This window comes from Drosophila tropicalis, unplaced genomic scaffold (assembly GCF_018151085.1).
Source record: "Drosophila tropicalis isolate 14030-0801.00 unplaced genomic scaffold, ASM1815108v1 contig_393, whole genome shotgun sequence".
Lineage (NCBI taxonomy): Eukaryota > Metazoa > Arthropoda > Insecta > Diptera > Drosophilidae > Drosophila > Drosophila tropicalis.
Genome location: NW_027172855.1, coordinates 4995768 through 5022281, shown reverse-complemented (window position 1 = coordinate 5022281; position 26514 = coordinate 4995768). Strand labels below are relative to the sequence as shown.

The window sequence follows — 26514 nt, the reverse complement described above, 5'->3', positions numbered from 1 at the left end:
ATTCTGATTCTGTTGTCTAGAAAGTCGTTTGTTTGTTAAGTCTAAAATTATTATATTTACGCAAAACTTTACATATATATATTTCTGCTGCAAGGAATTGAAACGTGTAAGCTTAATAAATTTGAAAATTAAATTTTGGCAAAGTGAATTTTTAAAAACAGCGAGCATCGGCGCCAAGTAAAAAATAGCGGGAAATTAAACGAACGAATGTCCAACACGTGAGTCGATATTTAGAAAGTCGGTACTAGAGGTGGATTTGTTACTCAATTTTCTACGGCGAGTACTCAATTTTTTACAGCGAATACTCATTTTCTACAGCGAATATTCAATTTTTACGGCGAATATTCAATAGATTTATTGTTTATTTTCCTGTTGAAATGTTGTTTTTGTTATTCATTGTTGTGTTTATTTTCATGGTACGCGGTTATGTGCGCGGATGTAGTGTGTTTTGTTTTTGTAACTCGCAATGAAATATTGAATTGATTTTATGCTTGAAAGATATGCAGCAACGGCCTTTGCGTATAATTCAACAATAAATTGTGAATCAAAATGAAATGAAAGAGGAATCGCGAGTGTGTGTGACGACAAGTGAAATGAAATAATGATGATGATGATAAAATCAAATTATAACAATATCGATATCAGGTGCAATTAACGGGTCAATCACCGACCACTCTCCACTTTAACACACAGTCATTACAACAACAATAATAACAACAACAACAGCAGCAGCAACAACAACAATAATAATCATAGTTATGTTATGACTGAAAAAGTGCAGCAAAAGGTAAAAAAAACGGAAAAAGTAAATTGGTCAAAAGAAATGATGCAACTGTAAGCAAAACACACACACACACATACAGACACAAAGGCTCAGCTGTATGTACATACATATATGTACATGTGCAACAAAGAACCACAAATTTTGCAGACATCAGCATAAAAACTATGAACATACATACAAATATTATATGTATGTCTATGTATCTATATGTATCAAGGTGATTTTTAAACATTTTAATCTACTTAAGAAACAACATATGTAAGTGTTCTAGTCTCGCTTTCTTCTCGAATTTATCTGTGTCTCTCTCTCCCTCTCTCTCTCTCTCTCTCTCTTGTCTCTTTCTCTTCTACCTACCTCTACACACAAATCATAAGACGAAAGTTCATAGACAACAACAACATCTGCGCTTGTCTCGCCTTTTCGGGTAGGGGGGGACTAGGTTGGTAGTGGGGGAGAGCTCAGAGACAGACCTTAGCCAGCTAGAGGTACAGATGATGAGGTTTTTCCCCCCTGCAGACAATGACGCCGCCGTTTGCCACCTCCACCAAGTCGGAGACCCGTTTCGCTCTACATAATCATAGAGGTGTACATGCTTGTATTTTGTTTTTATGTTTGAGTGGATGTATATACAATCTCATATGTTTGTATGGATATAGAAATGCAAAGTGTACAGGGTGTTGGATAGTATACCTAATTAGGGAACAAAAACACAAGCAACTTTTCGAATATTTTCGATTTTGTCATAAACTTAAAATCATTCTTCAACACTGAATAAAAAGAAGTGAAAATTGAGGAGATCTCCAGAAGTATCAGGCACGGATCCAGGAGGTACCGATTTGAATTTGAAACCTCGGACTCTTTGCAGGATTTAGTTTCCTAAACTTATTTGTGACAACATTCCTAACAGACAAATTGTTGATTTTGGATCATGTATCAATATATAATACAAAAACCATTTTCAATTAGGTCTTATTGATTTAATTTTGTCGCCCATTTTTCGCAATTTTTGTCTTTTCTGAGTGTATTTAATCTAAATACTTCTTCAGCTGAATGATATATCTGTGGTTTTTGGGAAACTGTCCTAAACATTAATAAAAGAATTATTTTACATTTGTAAAAGTATATTGTATTAAGTACAAAATCCAAGACCTTGATTTCAATTCCCTTGTATTTTTGAACATTATATCTATTCCACTTTTGCTTTGACTCTGCAGTATTTCAATTTGAGCATAAGTAAAAAATAATTCCATGGAAATTTCCAATGAAATAATTAAAATGTCTGTGAGAAATTACGTGATTTCATCAGAATGGCTTGAAAAAATGGCAAGCTTCTTTTTTACCAAAATGCTTTTAGAAGCATAGGATTATTATATAGACGACTCAAATATCAATTCACGTTCATATGTTTATACATATGTACATATACATATGTACATACATATGCATGTAAAAGATTTAAAGTTTAATGAAATTTAAGTTTAAGTAATATTTCCACAACAACAGTGTAAAACAAATATATTTTAAATCAATTTTTGAGCGACTTGTCTGGAATAAATAAAGAATTATAAAGAGTTAATAAAAATAAAATGATAATTGCAGATTTCTGTTATTATTTCTATATTATATTCTGTTTGAATGTATAACTAACTAATTAAACTATGCCTAAATCAAACGTTATTAAAATAAAAATTATCTAGTCGACTTCTCATCATAATCAAGATGGGTATCTACCTATCTTGAAGATACTAATTTAGTTGGTTAGTTTTATAAATAAAAGTCTATTTTTTTCAGTCTAAATTAAGTTTTGATATGAGTTTTCGTCATCAAATGCGGTATACCCTGTACGTTGAAGGTTTGATTTGTGATTGGCAGTTTGGGGTAAAAACAGTGGCACTTGTTACAGATTTTGCTCCTGTTTTTCTTTTACGTTCTTCCTCTCTCTCTCTCTCTCTCTCTCTTTCTCTTTTTGGCACACTCATCCCCATTGGGTAATACTGTGTGGCAGTTTTCTTCAAGTTGTTTTTGTGTATGTGTGCTCCTGTTTTTGTTGCTTTCCAATTGATTTATTTTTGCATAATCGTTCTTTGCCCAGACCAAAGAGAAATAGTCATAAGCAAACGCACGCTAAGTACTAAGTACATACCTACATCTATTCATACATACGTACATACATACATACATATGTGAATTATGAATATTATGCATAGGTGTCTATACACATACATACACACACGGGTGTGTGTTTAGGTACTTACTTATTTATTCTACCTTTTGGCTTTGAAAACAACAAATATTTACATATGTATATATTTATGTTTATATGTATATATTCATACATAGGTTCAAAGCTGTGGGTACCATTTCACGTAGTAAACCAAAAATTGGTCTCAAATATGTGCTAAATAATGGATCAGAATAGATAATTCATATTTCCTATACCCTGTAGCCCTATTTAGCCTGGGAAAGAATCTTATTTAGCAGCTTATAATAAAAAAATATGTATTCGCTTTTAACTTTCTTGTAAGATTTTGAAAAATATTGTTAAAATATTGGGTTAGACCATCTAATTTGGCCAATATTGGGGCTTATTTCTCATATTTGAAAATTGAATTTTAATACAATTGGTTTAAAGCTAAAATGAATTACTTGGAGAATTGACAAAGAGTATATTCTCACATAAGAGAAAAGGTATGTACATACGGAGATTTCGAAGTTCCCAATTGAGTACGCTAATCGCAATTCATTTAGTATGATTTTGTTATTTAATTAGCAAATAAGCCAAGGCCGTGGATTTAAGCCAATTCGCGTGTTATTGCTTACATTTTTTCTGCAGTTTGGAAATCTTTTCATTGATGTACCTACAAAGTATTTCATTTAACTTTTTGCATCAATATGAACATAAATCTTTTTTTTTTGTTTGGTTTTTATTTATCTCCACCAATATGAAAGATTTGTGTTCGATACGGTTAACAAGCTCCACTTCTCCCTCCCCTACACAACTAAAGCCCCAACACAGTTGCAGTTCCAGTGACTCACTTAAGCATGACAAAATGGTAAAAAAAAGAGTTAACGGTTTTGGTTGGTCTCTTTTTTTTTTGGTTGTTAGTGTTTTTAAAGTTGAGTGGACTTAACTGCAGTTTGAATTTGGTTTGAAACTGGTTTGCCACAATTGTGTGGCCTATTGGTTAGATACAATAATTTTTTGATAAACATTCTGTTGTTTGTGTAGTAAATAGATCAGGTTTCCTCTTTCTGATTAATATTTGTGTTAATATTTAGTAATCATTCCAGTAATGTGAAATATTTTTAACCATGATGTCAACCGATTTTGAATTATTTTTGAAATGAAATATTATTAGAGTAAATTATACAATTTTTTAAATGAAAATGTCACCTTAAATCTTAAATGATGTTTAAAAAAATACTTTACAGGCTCAAAACTGAAATTTGTTAATCATAATTGTTTATATGAGCATTCTTGTCTTCTTAGTATATCTAAATAAATTAAGAAGGTTTTAGTAATGCTTAAATTTTGAATACTTTGTACTTATAATCTTTTGGTACTAGGGAATCTTATAAGTATCTGTCAGATGCAATATTGAGACATTTGAGTGTATTTTTTTGAGGTCTCATTTATTCTTCTTAACCAATTGGCAGCAGTTCCACCAAAACTCGAATTTTTTTCTTTGTTATTTAGGGTATACTAAACTTAACTTAATTACTACCTAAGATACCCAATTATTTTGCCTATGATTGCAGGGTAAAATATATCAAATTTTGCCATATACATGTGGAAAATAAGGTAAAAAAAAACCTTTTATGATGAATTAAATTTTTAGTATTTCTTTGTAGCATGTTCCATTTTCCTTTGGATTGACGCCTTCTCTGTCTCTCTCTCTCTCTATCTCTCTGTGCCCCACTCTCTTGCTATTCCTTTCTCCCTTTGACGTGTGTAGACACAATTAGCTTTAGCTGCTTGCCAAATCTTCGCACGTAACCAAAATGCAAAAATCAACATAATCAGCATGCCCGCAAGTCTAACGGTGTTTGTGTATCTCATTTCTGTTGTTTGGTACCATTAAGAAAACGCAAAACCGGTTGGCTTATACGCGCTCGACTTACTCATTCAAGCGAGTCTCACAGAGTCTCGCTTTTCTCTCTCCCTGGGTTTCTCTCTACTCTTTCTCGCTGTCTTTCTCTCTTTCTTTTGCCCTGCCAATGTGTATTTTGCCATGATCTTAACAATTCTCTAAACAATTGCAAAGTGCAACTTCTTAGCACTTGTAAAAACAAATACAATATATTTTTATATTCCTCAAGAAAACAAAGAAAGAGAGAAAAACATTCTGTCACTTTCATCTAACAATAGAAGCAGCGGTCTCTCCGTCATATGCAGCTGTGCCAACTACTCAACACCCTAGAAATTTTCCGATTAAGCCAACTATTCCACCCATCCGATTTAGCCAAAAACGTTGAAAAATGTTTTGAAAACATATATAATAGATTTATTAAATCTTATAAACATTAATAGAAGAGTGTGATTTACAAAATGTTCCGATTTGGTTTGAGGTTTATAGCGTTTTAAATGTGTATTAAAATGAAGTTTTATTAATTTTATTTTATTTTTTACAGATATCTAAAAAAAATTCTTTTAAGAGATTATCCTTACAACTTATGTAGTTACATTTCGTATATCGCTTATTTGAATTTGCATAATGTTTTTAATAGGTTGGATAGAAGAAATATCAGATCAACAATCAATTATAATTAGGAAATTTGAAAAAAAATTTAAATTTATTGTTGTGATTTATAAAAAAAGTTTATGATTTTTAGTTGTAAACAAAAAAGAACAAGTGAACCGAAATGAACAATTGAAACTGAATATGTTCAGTTTTAATTAGTCCTAACTCTAAGATAAATAAATAAATGTTCAGTTGCTCAGTTAAGTGAACAACTCTGAGGAATTACGCATAAAGCAAAATGGACCAGTTATAACTGAATTATCTAAAATACATTTACAAATACATTTAATTTAGAGTTTTTTTTACTCTAAATTATGATATTGAATCTCTCTTTTTGTAACTTTTTTAATTTTTCTACCACCATATTAAGAAATTTTCATTAAATAATGATTTAAATCATTATTAATAATTTGTATTTACTAAACTTCTCTTAAACAATATTGTGTAAAATATTTGTAGCCTTTCATGTACAACCAAAAATGTTATCGAAAACAAACAAAACCTTTTTTTTTGGCAAGAGTATACAAATTCTTTACCTGTGTTCAACAAAAATCGAATTTCTCAATGAACATCAACTGCGTCAAATTTTAGTCAAAACAAAACATAAACAAATATATTTTCTACAGATCGCAAACAAGAATTCTACTGAAGGTGAATGGTGTGGGAATATTAGGGAAAACAAGAAATTTTTATCTAGAAATATTTCACATAGTATTTAATAGTATAAACTGCATTTAAGAATTTCTTGAAATCTACGCAAATCTATTTAGAGGAAATTGTTTAAAAACGTCATAGTTAGCACTTGACACGATTAAACTGTCCCTGGTCGTCAATATTTATTATATTATTAAAAAAAAAAAAAATAGCATCTATTTGTTCTTGTTTCCTTGAAACAGGATTATAAAACTACAGAAAAAGGTATAAATATTTTTTAAAATTTCTTACAAATAAAAATTAAGCATTAAACATTACAACATTAAACATTATAAAATTTATTTTTTTCAAATGTTAAAAGTAATTACTAGGCAGTTTTTCATAATTAAAGGGCTCGTGGCTTTAATCCAATTAATTCATATTATTATAATTATAATTTTCAAAGTAAATATGTCAACGAAACATTTAATATTTCAATAATGATTTTTGACTGTGGTTTTTATTTAAATTATTTATTTATTTAAAACCTAAACAGCAACCTAAACCTTAGTTGAATTAAGTTTGTAGAATGTTAATATAAATTGATTCACAAAGTGGATAAAACCTCCTAAATTTAATACAAAATAAACTACCTTCAACTTGACTTAGTGCTAATTAAAAGTAAATTTGATGAGAATTTCTACAATCCGTTAATTGTCAGTTAAACACAGTAACTACATAGATAAATAAGTTCATGGTCGATGCTCTTGCAAACAAAAACCCACGGAATTGATATTTTTGGATATTTTACAAAATCAATCAAAGCAAATCACTTTTGTCAATAGGTTTTCGCAATGTTTTGCCTAAAACTACCCACACATACTGAATGTACATACACAGATATAAACAAACAAACATATGGATGTGCTCTTGTCATAGAAATGAGAAATCATGTCATTAACATTTGAATAGGCCAGATTGGATATTACGTGATTTGTGTTTGTGGGTAAACAGCAAAAACCAAACCTCTTAAAAAACCCAAACAGTAACCAAGTGATGAAAATTGAAATAAAAGAGAGTGTCACAAAATATCAATCAAACTCAAAGTCACAATGTAACCCAAGAAAAAACCAAACAGAAAAATGAGCAAAAAAAAAAAAAAAAAAAAAAAATTCAACTTGAGGCAGGGTAAAAGCGATTTGACGTCGTACAGAGCACGAAAAGGATAACTTTTGGGCAAATGGCATAATGTGAGTGTGTGTGTGTTTGTTCTTTGTTGTTGTTCTTGGCGGAAAAATCGATTAAATTTTCCCTTACAACAACAACAACAAAATGAATTTTCAAGAGGGCATTCAACTAAGCCACGACCAGCAGATTCGTAATCATTTTTCTATCATCCAGTTGGTTTAGTGTTATTGCTTCTGCAACTTTCTTTGTTTTTTGCTCTTTTGGGCTTGTCAATTAAAAAGTTTTTCAGCCTTAGCCGATCTTGGCCATTCCGATAACTACTTGGCTTTAATTTATTGCCTTTTGTTCAATTTGTTTCGCAGTTGCCTCCATCTCGAGTCGCGTCGAGTCGAGTCGAGAGTTTGGAAACTGAAGTGCGTTATTTTGTGTAATCAAGAAATGACTTTTCATAATGTCTAATTACGACATTAACTGTAGCGCATTGAATTCAATTTTAATAAATTAATAAAATCATATATATAATGTATCTCAAAAGGAAATGTTTGCACACATTAAACATTGGCCACTGGAGGGGAGGTAACTAACTATTCATTATGTGTGCGGTGAAATGTAACATTATAAAGATGGGATTGTTTTTGTTGTTGTTATTAGTGTAGAGTTGCTTCTTCACACGCCAAAAACCAATGAAATTAGGAAAATGAAAAAAAAGTTCATGCAACCAACTAAAATAAATCACATAAAATAGTTACTTGAATGTTTCCATTTATTAAATTGAAAAACAAAAGTGATTTATTTGCAATCTATAAACTATTTATCTAAGCAAAATAAACAAAGTCATTTGTTTTTGAGTTGTTCATTCTATTTATGTAAAATAGAAAGGTAAACAATAAAAACATTTAATAAGAAAGCTTTTCTATATTTTTGTTATTTTTTCTTTTGACGCTAATTAATTGAAAAAGGTTTTCACGTTCTACATAAACAAATGTTCCTGCAATTTTCACCTTTATGAACTGGAAAGCTAATTTCAGAAAAATTGCTCAATTATCTGTAAATATCTGATGGACTATACATAGATACATACATACATATGTACATATATGGTTTGCTTTACGAATACATCCAAAAAAGTATCGATTAAATGAATATCGAGTACTAAATGTACCACGGAACTTACACTGTTTTTATTTGACAGGATTGAGATTTTAATGAGTTATCATTATTCCTTACTCTTTAAATTAAGATGAAAAGAATGAAGCATTCCAGCAAATAGTGTTTTCTCAAGCCCTCGAAAATTTCATTAAATGAAGTCATACCTGTTATAACGCATTGAAACTGATTAAACCAACAAAAGATATTCGAATTTTCATTATGTACAAATCATTATTCTTTAGGTTTTTTGTTGTACTGGTACTTGGTTTTACTTTACTATAAAGATTTATATATGTATATTATTCTTACGCTTACTTCCAATTGTGATTGTTTCTATATCCGATATTTCAATTATTGTTATAAATAGTAGATAATGATTGGTAATTGATTTGTAAAATTTATCCATTATTCCAATTAAGCGTTTGTAGTCATTATGGATGATGTACTTATTACATTACTCAATGTAATAAACGACTTTTTTATTGTGTTATTCAATTTTGCCTTGTTTAATGAGTTTTTGAAAGAGCTTTATTTATTGTAGATTAAGGCAAATATATGTAGGATCAGAAAGTTGTCTCTCTAAATACAAAGCTCTCTCATGATAATGCCACAGAACTATTTCACTAAACTGAACTAAAACTAGTTGAGAATTATAAGTAGAAATAGCGACATTAGGAAACACAAAGACAAAGTTTATGTAATGTTCTCATTTATCGTTGAATAAAAATCTTAAAACTTTTACAGTCTTAAGAAATAGCTACTTTTTTAATTGGTTAACTGTATTTTCTTCTGTATTATTTTGATTAGCTTAGATTTAAAAGATCTTCCATTGAACTAAGAAATACGTATGCCTATTAGCCTTGAAATTTAATTATTGTATTTACCAAAGCAAGTTTTGTTTAACGATCAAATAAAAAGATCTTTGCTTTATTATATAACTTTGGCCAATGAGACAGATTTCCTGAATGTATTTTTACCTCTTTGCTTCCAAATATTGCTAATCTCTTAAAGTGCAGCCTATATAAATCTTTTTGGGTGCTTTAGCTAATTTTTATTGCGTCTAACATAAATGAATCACATTAATCAATGAAAAAGTTTACAACAATTTTTGTTTTCTTCATGTTGTTCTCACTTAGAATTAATCGGCATTACCAACACATGTTCCACTTGAAATTTTCCATTTCAATGGGCTGTGTAAAGTGACTATTAAAAACCTATTAAAAAACACAATCGCAAATTGTTTACTCTTTTTGGGGTGAGAAAACAATTTTTAGAAAATTAAAAATAAAAGTAACTCTTCAAATGAGAGTGAAGATGGACGGCAGGTGGTGATTCAGAAGTGGTTACAAAAAAAGTCACGCCAGTGCTAAATTCCGGTTTTTGTTTTTTGGGAGGGCTTAAATAATACTCAAATCGCATTTAGTATGCGTTGTCGGTGACTTTTGTTTTCATTTCTCATTCTCAGGCGGAGAAAGCGGGAAACACAAAGCGCGATTAAAAAAAAAAAAACTCACACAACAAAAAAATATATTATATACATTTCTACAACAATGATAATCATTTTAGTAAATTTTTTTCTCAAAATAAAAAATGAAATACAACAATTTTCTACACACATCACACACACACACTTAAACACAATTGCTTTAAACAGATTTAGGGCCAACCAATTCACCTATTTATTTAATTTTTTGTTTTGTTACACAAAAAAATTTGTGCTGTTACTTTGTGTCGCATGTTGGCGTTTCTTTTTTAGGTCATTCCAATGTGTTGCACGCAAATAAAAATCCAAAAAAATAAACAAAATAAACGAAAACCATATGTGTATACCCCACTTTTTTATAACGTTTTGGGGTAAAGAGGGGAAAAGTGAAGCTTATAAATTGCATATATCGGCCAGATGGAAGTATTTGCTGTGCGATAAGGCACTAGGTGAAGGTAAAGTTACCCAAAGTGCAAATGATAAGCAATTGCCTCTGAATTCTAAATATTATAGATTTATTTTTTGGGTATAATAAAAAAAAAAAATGCTTAATGCTGAATATATATTAAGTGTTTTTCTTTAAAACAAATCGTGACAACAATTCTATGTAGGATTTCCACCCCCAGAGTTCAACCTTATTATCTTAAGAAGCTTTATCTGAAGTTAAGTATTTCACAAAAATTGTAAACAATTTTGATTTCAAAATAGATCTCCATTTTGGGTAAACAGTTCGACATCTTTTAATTTTCTCTAACCAAATAAATCTTTTAAAATTGATATTGTAAAAAATTGATAAGTAAATAAAGCATGATCCCTTAATTTTAAATACCTAGAGAAATTTAACAAGACTGGTGTAAAAGGAAAATATACTTTTTTTAAATATTAAATTTTCAAAAAAAAATTTTATTTTCAAGTAAATTTGTTGTAGTGTGTTCTAAAGCGATCGTTGATCGTTTAAAGTAAATGCATATAATTTCTGTTTAATTTACCATTTCAAATTTTGTTTTAAATATAGATTTTGTTCCAGTTTTTATTCTTTTTCTTATATTTTCGAGAGAAATTTAGTTTCGTGATGCATAAATTCCAAATTAATTTTTTATTTCGAAAACATATGCTTTTCATACAGGAAATCTCTTTGAAATTGTCAAATATATACATATATATTTTAGTGCACTGATTAATAGCATGGATTTCGATCACCATGTGTTGGTTTCTAAATTCTAAGTAAAAAAAAAGAGCCAATGATATGAAATATTTGTATATATACACATATATAAATAAATACAAATCAATGTTTATTATATGGAAGGGTATTTAATTAAGAAGAATTTCACCCTTCCCCTGTTAAAAGAGGGTAACTCAAAGTCAGTCTTTAACAGATTATTTGTTATATAAACAAATGAAATTGGCAGCGGTTATCAGTCAATTTTTTTTTGGGAAAAAAATCTAACCATATTTGTGTGGGAATAAAGTAAAGCAATTAATGGGAATTTTTCCCTCTCTTTTTTGTAAAATTTATTGTGTAACTTTTTTTAAATGTTTTGCCGGATGTGAGATTAGATTAAATTTAGTTCCTTTACCAAGTTTTATGAAATAAATACATAGATTGAGTAACTTGTCAAAATTCATGAAATCCGAATGTTTAAATTGTATTTCCTTCTATTCGAGTCGAATGTTTAAACAAGTGTTTTTATTTGTTCATTTTAAAATTCTTTTGGCAAATGCTGGAAAACAACTGTGTTTTGATTAAAAATGTTATGCAAAATACAAAATCTAAAAATAAGAACTAAGCATAAATAAGCCTATTAAGTTGGACTTTTGTTTCGCTTGCCTAAAGCAAGTATCGATTACCGTTGTCGCAATTGTTGATTATTTTATAGGAAAATATGAACTAGTATAAGTGGGTACTACCATTATATATCAAATGTTAACAATAAATAGTTTCAATTTATCAACTTTATTTTTGTTTGTATATAAATATTCTAAATGTTTGTATTATGAGATCAAAAGCTGTTTGTCTAATCCAATCCGAGACTCTTAAAAGAACTTCTAAAGAACAAAGTAAAAAAACAAACGAATCTATTAATTTTTAAGTCTATCAATGTCTTTTCGTTCTCCAAGTGAAGTCATCTGCATCTTCACTTTGATGGTCCGACTCTTTGTCCGTCTTTCAATGATCTGTTAACTGCAAAACTCTTTAGTGGCAGCTGCATTGTGGTTTGTATCTTCAGGCCACAAAGCTAATCGTCAAAAAGCAAAATAAACAATGACACAAATAGACTAAGCCAGTGCCCAGAAGTTCAACAAATATACATAGACAACTTGAAGAGTAAAAGAAATCCGAGGCAAAGCTCTTTCGAGGCGATTATAATGATCCCTTAACTAGATTGTACGTGGGATTTGTTTCCGTTACTATATGGTACATTGTAAACTTTGTTGATTTGCCTTCCATTATCAAGTCGTCGTCCAATGTTTGTGTGTTGTGTAAACAGAGCATTCAGGCGATGCCCCTGACTATTTAAGTTTTTTCATGTTTTTGTTGTATGTTTTTTTTTCTTGCTTCCTGCGGTAAATGTATTTTTAATCATAAAGCCACCGCGTTGCCAAGTAGTCTTGTTGACGCCGCATCGTTTCTGCATACATATACATATAAATCTTTATGTACAGATGTGTTTGGGTGAGTCTGCTTTGTGAGGTAGTGTCTGTCTTTTAAGAGTTATTTTTGTCGTCGAACTGACGTTTTGTACATTTCATGAATACCAGGCCCACACAAGGCACGTGCCAAACTCAATCGTACACATCATGTTTTTGACACTGCAAAATATGCACACTGTACAGAAAGCTATTAGGCATGATATTAATTCTAAAAGCTATTAGAATGTAAAGCAAGCAACTACATCTGTAAATTACCTAAACTCTTGTAGATTCTTCTTCTAGACCAAAAAATGTATAGGTTAATAAGAATATGGGAAAATATGAAATGTATTATGAACAACATGTCGTATGATCGCATAATCTTAAACGATAGCTAAGATTTGGCTTATTACTTACAATCTTGATTGAAACCACAATCGATTATAACAAATGTCGGTTATAAAGTATATAAAATATATATAAAATTGTCTTTCTATATGGATGTCTGTATCCTTGTATAAATTTACTATATCACTGCTTGTAAATATCTTCTTACAAAGGGAAGTTCAGGTATGCGAATTACCGATTTCGATCAATTTGGGTTATGTTCTATAGAATACCCTGTGATTTGAATAGCTGAACTTCCTTCCTTCTTTATAGGACTATTTTAATTATTTTTTTCAGTATTTAGTGAGTCAACCATCTAGGTTATTGACCTTTGTCTCATGTCAATGCTAACAGCATTTTAAGTGCAATCTATTGAAATCGGATTCTATAATCGATGAGCCCTATGGCTCATTGAGTACAGACTAAAATTTATATGAAATATTATGAAAGCAGTTTGATTCTCACACCGATTAGGAAACTAAAGTTTTAAGAAAATCCTTCAATAAATAAAATATTTATTACCATGTCTTCATATTTGCTTGATCCATACTATAAGACTATAAAGACTTGATTACTACTGCTTATCAGAATTTTAATTTTGATTTAAATTTAATTTCCATCTATTTAAGAGATGGAAAATGAAAAGAAACAAAAACTCTTGCATTTTTTGCAGTGCAATATATGTAAAATCTCATTTCACTGTAGCTTTAGTAGCTGTATCTACATAGTTGATGCCATTTTTGATTGCATTAAATTTTATCTAACGTCCAATCGAATTATTTATTTGTGTGTGTGTTTGTATATGTAATGCATTTTCATATATTGAGTGCTACTAAAATTTTTGTCAAATTCAATGACGTTCACAAATTGTCAAAAATATTTACATATACATATGTATCTATGTATGTATGGACCAGCTTTTAGAATAATTGCACAAAAAAAAAATCACCTGTTTGTGTATACTTTGAGTTGTTGTCGCCTAACTGTATTTTATCAGCTTTAGAAAAGTTAATTCAAGTAAATACAATAGCCTCATATATTTTATTATTTAAGCCAAGATATTTTGTGACGTCAAACTGCAAGAGACGTCAAGGTCAAGAGATATAAAAACTAAGATGACAAAAACAGAATACAAAAAAGAGTGAACGACAATGTTTAAGACAAAAGTTTTGCTTACTAACCATTTCAATTTCATAGAAATTGTCATGCAAAATGCGGATTAGGTCTTAAAGCGTCTACATCACATTTGCAATTTAATTAAACGAGTGAATTTGTCATGAAATAAAAGGGTTATTCCCATTTCAGAGACATCATCATGTGTATGATAATTCCGATCACGCACAGGTTCTCTTCATCATTTTGCCTTTGTCGTTGCTTAAGGGGCGTACAATGAACTCCAAACAGATGGCAAGTGGCTAATTTGAGCATAAAAAAGAAACAGGAATCTTGTAAGAAAAACGGCGACAATTCTTCTATGTAGTCATTCATACAGAGAAGGAGTGTTCTATATCATTATATTAAACTGACACGAATTTGTCATCAATTAAAATTTCCTTCCAAGTATCAATTATTGTGACCTGTGCTTATTCCAAGTGGAGGTCTAACGATATGTTGTTGGTCTAGAAGTGAAACCATGAAATGAAGTTTTTATTAAACGCTTTAGTCATTTGCACAACACAAAATAAACCGAGTCAGTGGTGGATCCACAGGGGAGGATATGAGAAAAATATCCTTCCCTAAGAACAATAGTTTACCCCTTCAACTTCAAGACCAATTTCTACCCTCTAAAGTATTCGATTTCACCTCTTAAACTCTAAGCTGCATCCGCTACTAGGACAGGTAAAAATAATGTGAACAAAAACATGATCTGACAATTGTAAATAAATAAGGTGGCATATCTAATTAGAACTTAGTTCTGCCTAGTTTACTATCTGGGGGTTACCCTAAGTGCATACCTTTGCAGTGACTTATTAGAGCTTTGCTGGACGTAGGAGGTTCTTGGAAAGAAATCGATATATTGATATATGTATATAAATCAATGGCGAGTCGCTCAAAGAATGCTTGATAATAAAAAGGAGGATTGATTCAAAATGATTTATGCATAAATTATATCCTAAACTTTGTGAATAATGAACGATTTATCTTACCATCTGATTTTTTCTGTCGAAGAAATTATCGGATTTTGTTTCTTAAGCTTCTAGTTAAGATAATTATTAATTTAAACTTTATAAATAAACACATCAAGCCGTTTTTGTAAGTAGCCCAGTATAAGTAAACATAAAATCCATATGAAATAATTCTCAATACACCAACCTTAGTTTGTTTTTTTCTAAAACAATTACTTTGATGCTTTAAAAGACAATTCTCCCCTCCACTTTGAGGTGTTAATTCTAAAATGGAGTAAAATTAAACGTTTCCTAGAACCAGAAAAAGCTAAGTACACAACATTTTAAGGCAAAACTCATTTAATTCCTTGGCTAAAATGGTAAAGGTCATGTTTTTGTTGTTGTTTTTGCCAGCTTCTCAAAGCCAAATTTCAAAAGAGCCAAATATAGAAACTTGTTTGAGTCGCCAAGAAAAGTGTCTGCGTGTGTGTGTGTGTGTGTGTGTGTGTGTGTCCAGAAGTAGCAGGTTCAACTTATTGTATCGTATGTGTCATGCTTTTTGTTTTTGTTTTCAATTTCATTGTATGTATTTTTTGTCTTCTTCTTCTCTTCTCTTTCTTTGACTCTGTAATTCACTTTTTAATTGCTCATTCATACATTTCATTTGGTTCTGTGATCATTTTTAGAATTTTAATGGATGGAAATAAATCGAAAATGAACTGAAGTGTTCATACGGAAAATGAATACAATTGCACGGCCATTTTCGATACTTGAAATGCATTTATATGCATATGAATCTGGATATTATTCAAATCGTACAGATACATTTTGAGATCTGCCTCTTTGCACATACAGGAAGTTATTTTACACACACACACACACACCACAGAAAAAAAAAGAAAGAAAAATACAAAAAACTTGTTTAAAGCTCGCTTGTTTTTTTCTGCAGATACTAATTTTGTCATTTTCCGTCTGTGTGTCTTTGTATTTGTGTGTTAGTAGTGGAAGCATTCGAAAAGATACTTTCACAACATGTTGAAATAGTCGTCATCATCATTATGATAATGGGGAGTTGGCTTCACCTGTTTTTGTTTTGTTAGAGGCAATATTGCTGGTTAATAAAGAATAAAATTCAAAGTACTAAAGAAGGCAATAAATTTGTATTCAACTAATAGTAGACTTAGACAAAGCTTTTGCCATAAGTTCACTGTGTCCAGAGGGCTTGGTTTGAACCTTTTCATCTTTGATTGATAATTAACTTATTATTATCTATAAGAAATTCTATTTGTAGATTTTGGCATAATATTATCTTTGGAAAAAGTTTTTTTAACACTTCTAGTCGAAAGAAAGTTGTTTAGTTTATTTAAAAGTTAAGAAAAAGTTTTGACTGAGCTCCAAGTTTAAAAACTTAAAGATAAAATAGGTAAAACACTTTGACTTTTTTAAAGAATTCGTTTCTATAAAGTAATTTTTCATTAGTTTACTTTAAATGTATTTGGGTAAGAGTCAGATTTCTAATTTCTGTGTTTAAATTCGTATTTTATTCTTGTATGTTTATCTGAAGATACTTCATACTAGGTTGTTAAAAAGAAGATTAAAACACATAGATAAAATAAATTTAAAAAAAACATAAATAATGTTGTTAAACAGAAGAAAACAAAGTTAACATATTTTTCATTTACAGACTAAAGACTATTGTATTTGTGTGTTAGTATTTGAAATATCACATAAAAAGAAGTAGAAATATTAAAATTATGTTTCATTAGTCTGTAAACTATAAACCAGCCATTTCACATATACTATTTTCTGTTTGAGTATAAACTTTAATAATACATATTTGCAAAGATAAATATTCTAGTTTATTTCCCTATTCCTATGTGTAGATGTCGCAGACAATCTTTGCTAGAACATCTTTTATCAGTTTCAACTGTGATTTCACCATCTACACACACACACTCAAATTAATGGAGTTCCCAGAACAAGTTGGTTTCATATACTCACTGATAATGGGACAATGCTTGAATAAAGTTTAATGTTCATTGTTCAAATTGAAAGTTTAATTTACTAAATAGATAAGAAAGAGCAGCTGAGTGCAATGGCTCTTCAATAAATGAGAGTCAGCTGATCGGGAAAATTTCTTTGCCGCCTTATAAATAGAAGAACAGTTTCTTTCAAAACTTACTAGAGATAGATAGTCAAAGTAATTACGAAAAATTGTTCTATAGACAAACTGATAAGACTGCGGATATTTACACACGCACACACACACACACACTCTGCTACACTCAATTAGAGTAAGTGTGGTGCTTTTTAATGGCCTTTACTATTAAATTTTTGTGTTTACAAATGACTGAACAGTTTCTTGATAATCTTTTTTAGAGGAAGGGCATGCACGTTTTTTTTTTTTCTTATAAAGTCAAATAAAGTAAACTGCCGACAACCGGAACGTCTGTTTATATATATACATACGTACATATATGTATATGTTATTTACAATTAGCCAGTATAATCCATAAAAATGTGTATCTGGTCTAAACCAATTGAGCTTAAAAGTCTTAATATCCGTTGAGGTTTATTTCCCAAAAAAAAAATACATTACGTTATTTTATTATACGAGTTTTTTCCAATACTTTAACATTGAGACATAATACAGACATCTCTCACACATTATTGATAAGAACTGATAAGAATTATATGAATTTTTTTTATTTGCATCTAATATAATGCATAACGGCTCAGATTATAAAGTTGTTGTGACTTTATGACCCAAATCTTCGTATGTGGCTCAGAGATAATCAGTAGTATGAATTAAATATATACATTTTATTGTTAATTTTTGCTTTAATACATATAAATTGACGCATCTTGAAATTTTTGAATTTACTAACTTGATGGGAAAATTCTTAAATATTAATAAAAGAATAATAATAAGTTTATGTGGGTTATTTCCAAATAAAATATATGTCTAATCTCTTCTAAGAAAGACATTTATTTTATATGATGTATTTACTTTACTTTATTTTAATTTGTCTATAAAATAATAAAATCACAACAAATCTTTGTGGAAAATAAGATGAAAATTTTACACTTGGCTTTAAAAAATTATAGAAATTAATTAGAATGGCTCAAGTTTATTTTATTGTTTTCTTTTCAACAAATAAATCCTACATATAATTACTAATTAAAGTGTTATATTAAGCATATATCTGTAAATTTTGTCACTTCTCTACTCCTCCCGTATTAAACTGTCAATTGGTTTCATTTTAACCCACTTTTAAATGATTCCGAGGAAAGAATACCAGTCAGATTTTCATGTTTCATTTTAAATTACTTAGCTCTTCATCAGCTTTGTAGTTAATTTTCTACATGGATATGTCAATTTATTATTCTTTGCGTGAACAAATTTAGTTACTCTCGCCATTTTAGTAGATTGAATGGTATCTGTCGGAAAAAAAGACAACTGCACTCTCATGTTTCCTAATGCCGTAAGCCGCCTTCCATGCCACATACACAGATATAGATATCTCCATACTCCATACCCGTCCACCGAGGAGACCCCAATCCCAACCGATTGCAGTCCAACTGAAAATGCGTTCGTGCAATTATTTAGCTTTTGGAATTCAACAAAACTCGAAACTTGTATTTCTTTTTTTTTTAAGCTTTTTGTTTTAAATTACATTTGGGTTGTGACTGGAAAAGGGGCTTCCTCCGCCCACCCAAATGTCTCTTCAAGCAAAACAATATCAACAACCCGGAGTAACTAAATTTGCGCTGTGTGAGTTAGATGGAGTGGATCGGATTACAGACAAAGTGTAGCAGATTCATTCAGAGAGTGGGGCAATAATCCTCTTAGCTCTCTCAGTTCACAAAACTTTTTGTGGCGACATTTCGAGTGCAAATTACAAATGCGACACATTTTGCGATTGTTGTTGAAAAAGTCACATGTCACTTTTGTTGTGTTTGTGTGTATGTGGCAAGAGATCGTTCATTGCCCAAGATCCCACAGTCGTTACATCTCTCACACTCATTTCAATTGCCCCCCTAAAAGCCAAGGGCCAGGCAAAAGGTGGCCCCTGAATCAACGACACATCCCACCCAAAGGCACAAAAGATCTTTCTGCTAATTTCTTTGTTCTTCAACCTCGATTAAATTAGCAATTTGTAAATTGTAAAAAAAAGATGATGACAAAAAACCCCACACAAAAGATAAAGTACAGTTGTGTGTTCTTTCAATCATCTTCCGATTGAGTCACACGATTCAAGCGACAAGAGACAAGGCGAGTCAAGACTCAAAGTGCCCCCACTGATTCCGGACAATGAATCGTTCAATTTGCTGTCCACTCTACTTCATTTCATCAGATCAACTGATCGGCATTGTCGTCCATGTGGGAGTGTTTGCTGCAAACCGGTATATTCCGTACACCATCTCAGGTCTTTGCTTTTGCTGTATTTCTGGTACTTGTTTGACCAGCTGTGAAGGCCATGAGGTAAAACAAAAAACAATAACAAAACAAGAAACTCAAATAACGACACAAAAAGTGACACAAATAAATCATAAAAGCAAAATTGGAGGCAATGCTCCACAAAATTAATGCAATTAAACCAAAACTGGCAAGAAATAGATTATGTAAGCAATGGATAAATAAAAAAAAAGATTTAATTTTGTATTTGAGTAGGCAATAGAATTGTTAAGAACTATTATTAAAAAAAAATATCATCTTTTCGTTAGTTCTTTGTTCTTTAAAAGTTTTAGAAACTAATTTTTAGAAATGCCTCGAGAGTATCGATCCAATCGTAGTGTCATGCTCCTAAGTTGTTATACTTGGGTCATATATTGGAAGAAATTTAAGGACATCTGAAAGCTTCGATCAGCAATTGAAGTGTCTTGCACAAGATGCTAACTTAAATAAGCTAAATTCGATGTATATAATTTAAAACTTTATGGATAAATCTCTTCATTTCCATGGTCCGATTACACCTGTGCCATTAACCCTTGTACCCTGAAGAGAATTCATGTAATATTTTCTGCTTCAACAACTTTGCAAGGGTTTTTTCTCATTCAAAAAGTTGTCGACTGTCTCCGTAATTCATGAGATACCTACCTCATACCTACAGAAACAGACAGGCAACGAGGCAGTGCAGTATACAAGTACATATTTGCTTCCTGAAATGTAGGGGACCTATTGCGAGGACTAATTGTGCCTCTTAAATCTTTGCGAGCAGGACCACCAACTTGCACATGCAGTAATAAGACCAGCAAATGCTGCAGCATCATCAACAGCAACATACAACCAAAGAAAAGGATAATTACGGAAGGCGTCAAGACAGCTGCCAACCCCTCAGACTTCCGCTGACAATGGCAAGAATAGAGAAGGACTGAAATGCGATGGGATGAAAGGGGATGGGATGAGGGTGGCTGATTTTGGTTTGGCATCGCAGGGCAATGAGAATGACGCCGTTTTCTATTAAAAGATGCAAAGCGAGGCTTCATCATCATTGCCATCATCATCATGGTAATCATTATACACAGCGGGCCATCAGTTGCTCACAGATAACCAGGCGATTTCCCTTTCATTAATATGAGCAACGACACTTGAACACGCCCGCCCACACACATGAGCAGACTTGGGTCATTTATCGATTGCCCCAATAGAAAAGAATAGAATACAAGACAACAACAACAAAAAAGAAAAAAAAAGAAACAGAAAACAAAATATGGAAAATCAAGGAAAACTGCGATGGAAATTTTCCATGCAAATGGCTACTAAACTAATTGTAGATTTACATGGTTAGGCTATCTGACATAGCGATTAGTATTCTCCGCCTGCCTAACTACCTAGTTAGTTACACTCTAACGACTACGACAGCTATTCTAGGGCTTTTATTCTCTTGTCGTTCTCTGTTGACCCAAAAAACAGAAAATGTGTTGGCTGGATTAGCTTATTGCTTTTTATGCACCACATTTTCGTTTTTGTTTAAAAAATTTTATTATTATTTTTGGTGTCACAAAATTCCAGCAGCAGCAGTAGCAGCTGCTTCTGTCGATGGAAAACATGATGATGAAATGAGTTTACTGCTTGTTTCCATTTTGGCAACTGGCCAATACAATATCGCTTTGTTAGCCCAGACTCTGCCAGTTGGGACACTCAGTCAGTCCCTCTCCTCCCAAATGTCGTAATAGAAAATTAATTTCAATTCTGCAGTAAATGAAGATCAATGTAGAAAAAAATGCATCAATATATCAATATATCTCCTTTTCTAAATTTGCACCAGACTGAAATATCTTTCTCTTCCCAACAGTGGATTTTTGTCCCTTATTCAACTATCATATATTTCTTTTCTATCTCAAACTAAAAACTTTGAATCTTGCACAAAAATAGCCTGAAAAACCACTTTTGATTTGGAACCAGAAACCCAGTTGGTAAAATTAGGTCAGACATTACAAAAACAAAGAAAATAAGTCTGAAGGCAAACCAAAATCGAAACTAAGATTTGTGATTAACAAAATATCAAACAAGTATAGGAAAAAAGTCAAGTTCAGACGTTTTATAATTGCATCTAACAAAAGGATAAAAATCTGTAATGTAAACTGTATGGGGAAAGCAATTTAGGACCTCAAATTATCATATCAAATTTTTATACTAAAAAGTTCATATCATTTTCCTTAAAGGAATACATTAATGATTTGAGGACATTTCATACTTGGAAGGAATTTTTTGCTACTAGAGTCCATAGATATTTGTTGGATTTGATACACACCTTTTCGATCAATTGTTGCCATCTTTTTGGGATCCTACACTGGCTATAACTGGAGTTCCTTCTAGGTATTACCACAGTTATGTAAAATGTTTGAGATATATTCCCACATCTAATTTGTATTCAGATGTTGGTACCTACGGGAACTAAAAGTCTTATGAATTTGTTGAAGAGTGTACAAAATTCGACTTACTTCTTATGTCTATTTAATTTTATGACTGTATCAAAAATTTATCAATACAATTTAGTTCTGCTTCTATTTCAAAAGCAATATTTAAGTCTTTATGCTCTGTTACATTTTCCAGTTTAAGTTTCTCTCAAACAAATCGCCTGCGGAAACAATTGACTAACGTGGCTTATCTTTGGTTGTATGTATCTGTCAAAAGTTCCACAACAATTTATTGCACATTTCATTTGAACTATTATTTTCAGTCGAATAAATGCATTGCCCGCCCCTCTAACCGTTCTTTCCCACTTAGATAGTTATTGACCGTGCTGCAAAAAATTTCCAATTAAAGAGATAAAAAAAAGTAACAACATTTCGAAATTCATTTCTATGGATGTATGTACCTACTTCTTAAAGGTGTTATACAATAACAATTAATTATAGCAAAAAAAAAAAATTGTTAAACATCTAGTAAATATATATGTACATGACTTTACCCATTGGGATAATGAGAGGCAAACAACCACAAACATGATAAATTAACTTTGCCGAAATTGACATCATTTATGAAATCTCTTTTGGGAATTTACCAATGGGACACAGAGAGAGAGAGAAAAAAAAGAAGGAGCAACTGCGCCCTACCGACTTGAATTGTTCAGGTGAAAGTTGAATAATAGCAGGAAAATCAACTCTTAAAAATTGTGTTGACTTATTTTGTGTTTTTTTGGGTGAATTAAAGATAATGTCTAGCATTAAGTGTCGGCTTATGACTTGCTCTTAATTTCATTTCATAAGACTGTGATTATATTATATAACAATTTTTATTTCTCTCTTCTTCGTTACAGGAAATGCCACAAAACTTAAACTGCAAATTGCCAAAATTCAAAAAGGAAGAACTGATTTGAATGCCAGCAAAACTGCTATAGTTTAAATATATTATATAAATGCCCAATTATGTCAGCCAAAAGATCCGGAACCGGTTCTCAGCATACCCACATAGAACAATATACAAATCCATCCTTCGAACAGGAATACGATTTGGTGGAGCCAACAGCGGCGCCTTCATCAGCAGTCGCGGCCACAATAACAGCTGACGATGCGGGTGGGGGAGGTGATGAGGGTGGAGTAGCAGCTGCAGCACCAGCTGGAAATGGAGGAGCTCAATCAATTGCTGGAACAACTGGCACGACACATCGCAAAGGTCACAGGTGAGGAAATGTGCAATTGCCATCGCAATTGTTGTGACATTAGTCAGTAATGTAGTGGGGGGAGGGGAGGGGAGGGGAGGGGGAAAAACTATTTACATAAATTTGACACTTTTGGCCTTACTTGCCGTGCCTCACTTTGTCTTGGGCCTCCAAGCCTATCCGAGCTTATGCCAGCCCAGCCCCAGGACAAAACAAAAGAGCACCCGTCAGCCCACCCATTAGTTGTCGATACTTCATATCAATTATTAGCTTTTGGAGGCAAACTCGTGCCGCTTTAATAATTCATAAGCCTGCACCGCCTTCGAGTCGAATCCAATCGATAACCGTCGATTACGATGAGTCGGTCAAATTTCAAATATTCAAAGGCCTTCTCCGGCCTCCTTTGGCTTTGGCAAGGAAATCGTGACAAGCAAGTCCAGGGGCATATGGCAAGCGGCCCCAGTGGCACATCACACGTGAGCCTCATTTTATGCCGCAGTCATCAGCGGGAACTGTCAGACGAAGGAACTCCGCAGAGTGAGACCACCATCAGATTAAGACTGAGAGTGAAAGTAAGAGTGTGAGTGTGTGTGGAAAATTGCGAAGATTGTGTGTATTTTGGTTACAGTTGCCAATGAAAAGAAAGAAGCTAAGAAATAGGCCCACTTGCCCACTTTATTTCTATCTCTTAGTGTGTGTGTGCGAGTGTGAGTGTGTCCTCGTCCTCAAAAGTCCTTGACTGTGGCCATCGACAAGTTCTAGGCCGACGAAGCAAAGGAAGATGAATGGCAGTGGCAAAGCCAAGGGATTTAGTTTGTTATTATTCATTGATGAACGAGCGGCTATTCAGCTTGATTTAGTTTACACAATATCTCATGTTTTACGTATTCAAATTCTCTCTACAGAGATACCCCAGATAAACTGGGGTATGTACACACATATGTACAACTTGAAAAGAAAATTAGATTTTACAAAAAAAAAACTGCGAGTAAAAGTCGAGCCGGCGGTTGTTCTTGGTTGATGGGGCGGACTTTGGTGGCCATAAAATACCAAAATTTCGATGTCCCCTCGAGACTGAGCAGGTTCTTCTATGTGTGAATCCATTTGACCCTTGATCAATGTGTTTCGTAGTGCTTTCAGTTGGCTTCCGTTATGTCAAAGTGAACAAATTAGAATGTTTTGTTTTTCACATTACACTTAAATTTGTACTTATGTAGATTAGATTAGTTTGATGCTGCTTAGAAACCACACATATTTAAAAAAAAAATTTCAAATAATGAATTTAAATTTATTTTGCTGACAACGAATGTAATGAATGATTGTATCGTCCAAAATTGTTTACTTGAGTGTTAATCCAAATTGATTCGAAATTGCAGGCGACAGGAATCTATGTACCAGATGACTGGCCTCTACTCGGAAACGAACAGCGGGGACGATAGCAGCATCGATGCCGCACTGGATCAAGAGCAGAGCCAGCAGCAACCACAGCCACAGCCACAGTGCCACAATGCGGCCACAGGAAATGGCGGCATGTCCACTGATCTGCCAAAATGCCACAGTCGACAGCCATCAGCTGGCGGTGGTAAGGCCAATCTGGATGAAGAAGATGACTATGATTACGATGAGGAGCAGTATAGAATGGGTGGCGATTGTGGCATCCTCAATTGCCGACCTTACGGTATCCAAAGATTCGCTAGAATTAAAATATTTGTGCTCCTGCTCTCCCTGCTGGTCATGATGCAACAGGCATTAAGTTCGGGCTATATCAATTCGGTGATTACAACGATAGAGAAACGTTTTGAAATACCCTCGAGCTATTCGGGTCTGATAGCTTCCAGCTATGAGATTGGCAATGTCATAACAGTGATCTTTGTCAGCTATTTGGGCAGCAGGCGGCACATACCAGTATGGATTGGCATTGGGGCAGTGATCATGGGCATTGGATCGCTGGTGTTTATGGTGCCGCACTTTACCGGTGAACCCAATCCGGGCATAGCGATCATGAACAAGACCAGCGATAATATCTGTCGCAATGCATTGGTGAGAGGGCAGGATATGGATTTTGGACGTCTGTCGAGTGGCCTGTCCAATCAACCTTTGGCTCCGCATACCCTACGCGAAGATAATTGCCTGGAGGGCAAAGCCTCGACCACGGGCCCAGTGTTGCTCTTCGTGTTGGCCCAACTTCTGCTCGGCTGTGGTGGTAGTCCTCTCTTCACCCTGGGCACCACCTATGTCGATGATCATGTCCGCACCGAGAGCTCATCCATGTATATTGGTTGCATGTACAGCATGGCTGCCTTTGGACCTGTTGTGGGCTTTCTTCTTGGTGCATATTTACTCTCCTTTCACATGGATTCGCTATCGTCCACCATTATATCCATCAGTGAGTTAACACAAACAATTTAAAGGTATTCCTAATTGTTAATAACTAATTTCTTTTGCAGCGCCTGGAGATCGTCGCTGGGTGGGCATGTGGTGGGGTGGCTTCCTTCTGTGCGGCATAGTGCTGCTTATAGTGGCTGTGCCATTCTTTTCCTTTCCCAAGATTCTAACACGCGAGAAGAAGAAAATACGCAAGAGCAGTGTGGTGCAACCAGCTTTGGCCAATAATTCCAGTGCCACAGATGAATTGGGCAAGGTGAAAAAAGGTGGAAATTGTCTCGGTGACTACAAAGGAAGAGGATTCCCAGTCGGCACCCAAAGTGGATACTGGCTATGGCAAGGATATTAAAGATATACCACAGTCAATGCTGCGTTTGGTCAAGAATCCGGTGTACATTGTCACATGTCTAGGCGCCTGCATGGAGCTAATGATTGTCTCGGGATTTGTTGTCTTCCTGCCCAAGTATCTGGAAACGCAATTCAGTCTCGGCAAAAGTCAAGCGAATATTTTCACCGGTTCGATTGCTGTGCCCGGTGCTTGTATTGGGATTTTCATTGGTGGTTGCATCCTCAAACGATTCCAATTGAAGCCCAAGGGAGCCGTCCAATTTGTATTGATCACAAATGTCATCTGTCTGGCTTGCTATTCAATGTTATTCTTCCTGGGTTGTGATAATCTCAAAATGGCCGGCACCACGATACCGTATTATAACAAGCAAAGCTCATCATTGGAGCAGCCATTCCAGGTGAATCTTACGGCTGCTTGTAATTTTGGTTGCGAGTGCCTTACCAGCGAAGTAGAGCCAGTTTGTGGTAACAATGGCCTCACCTACTTCAGTCCATGCCATGCCGGCTGTACGGCCTTCTCGTCCAGTTCCAATTACACCAACTGTGCATGTAAGTAATCCTTTGCCGC

General features: G+C 33.1%; 1 protein-coding gene across 1 annotated transcript in view; it reads left to right on the top strand.

Moving 5' to 3' along the window:
• The first annotated feature begins 397 nt into the window (after positions 1-397).
• The window catches only part of Oatp30B (Organic anion transporting polypeptide 30B), a 29736-nt gene continuing 3619 nt past the window's right edge, over positions 398-26514 (top strand). The window contains 5 exon segments of the mRNA XM_068284415.1: positions 398-1001; positions 22872-23234; positions 24590-25599; positions 25661-25857; positions 25859-26495. Coding sequence (XP_068140516.1) covers positions 22981-23234; positions 24590-25599; positions 25661-25857; positions 25859-26495 — 2098 coding nt within the window. The 5' untranslated portion in view covers positions 398-1001; positions 22872-22980.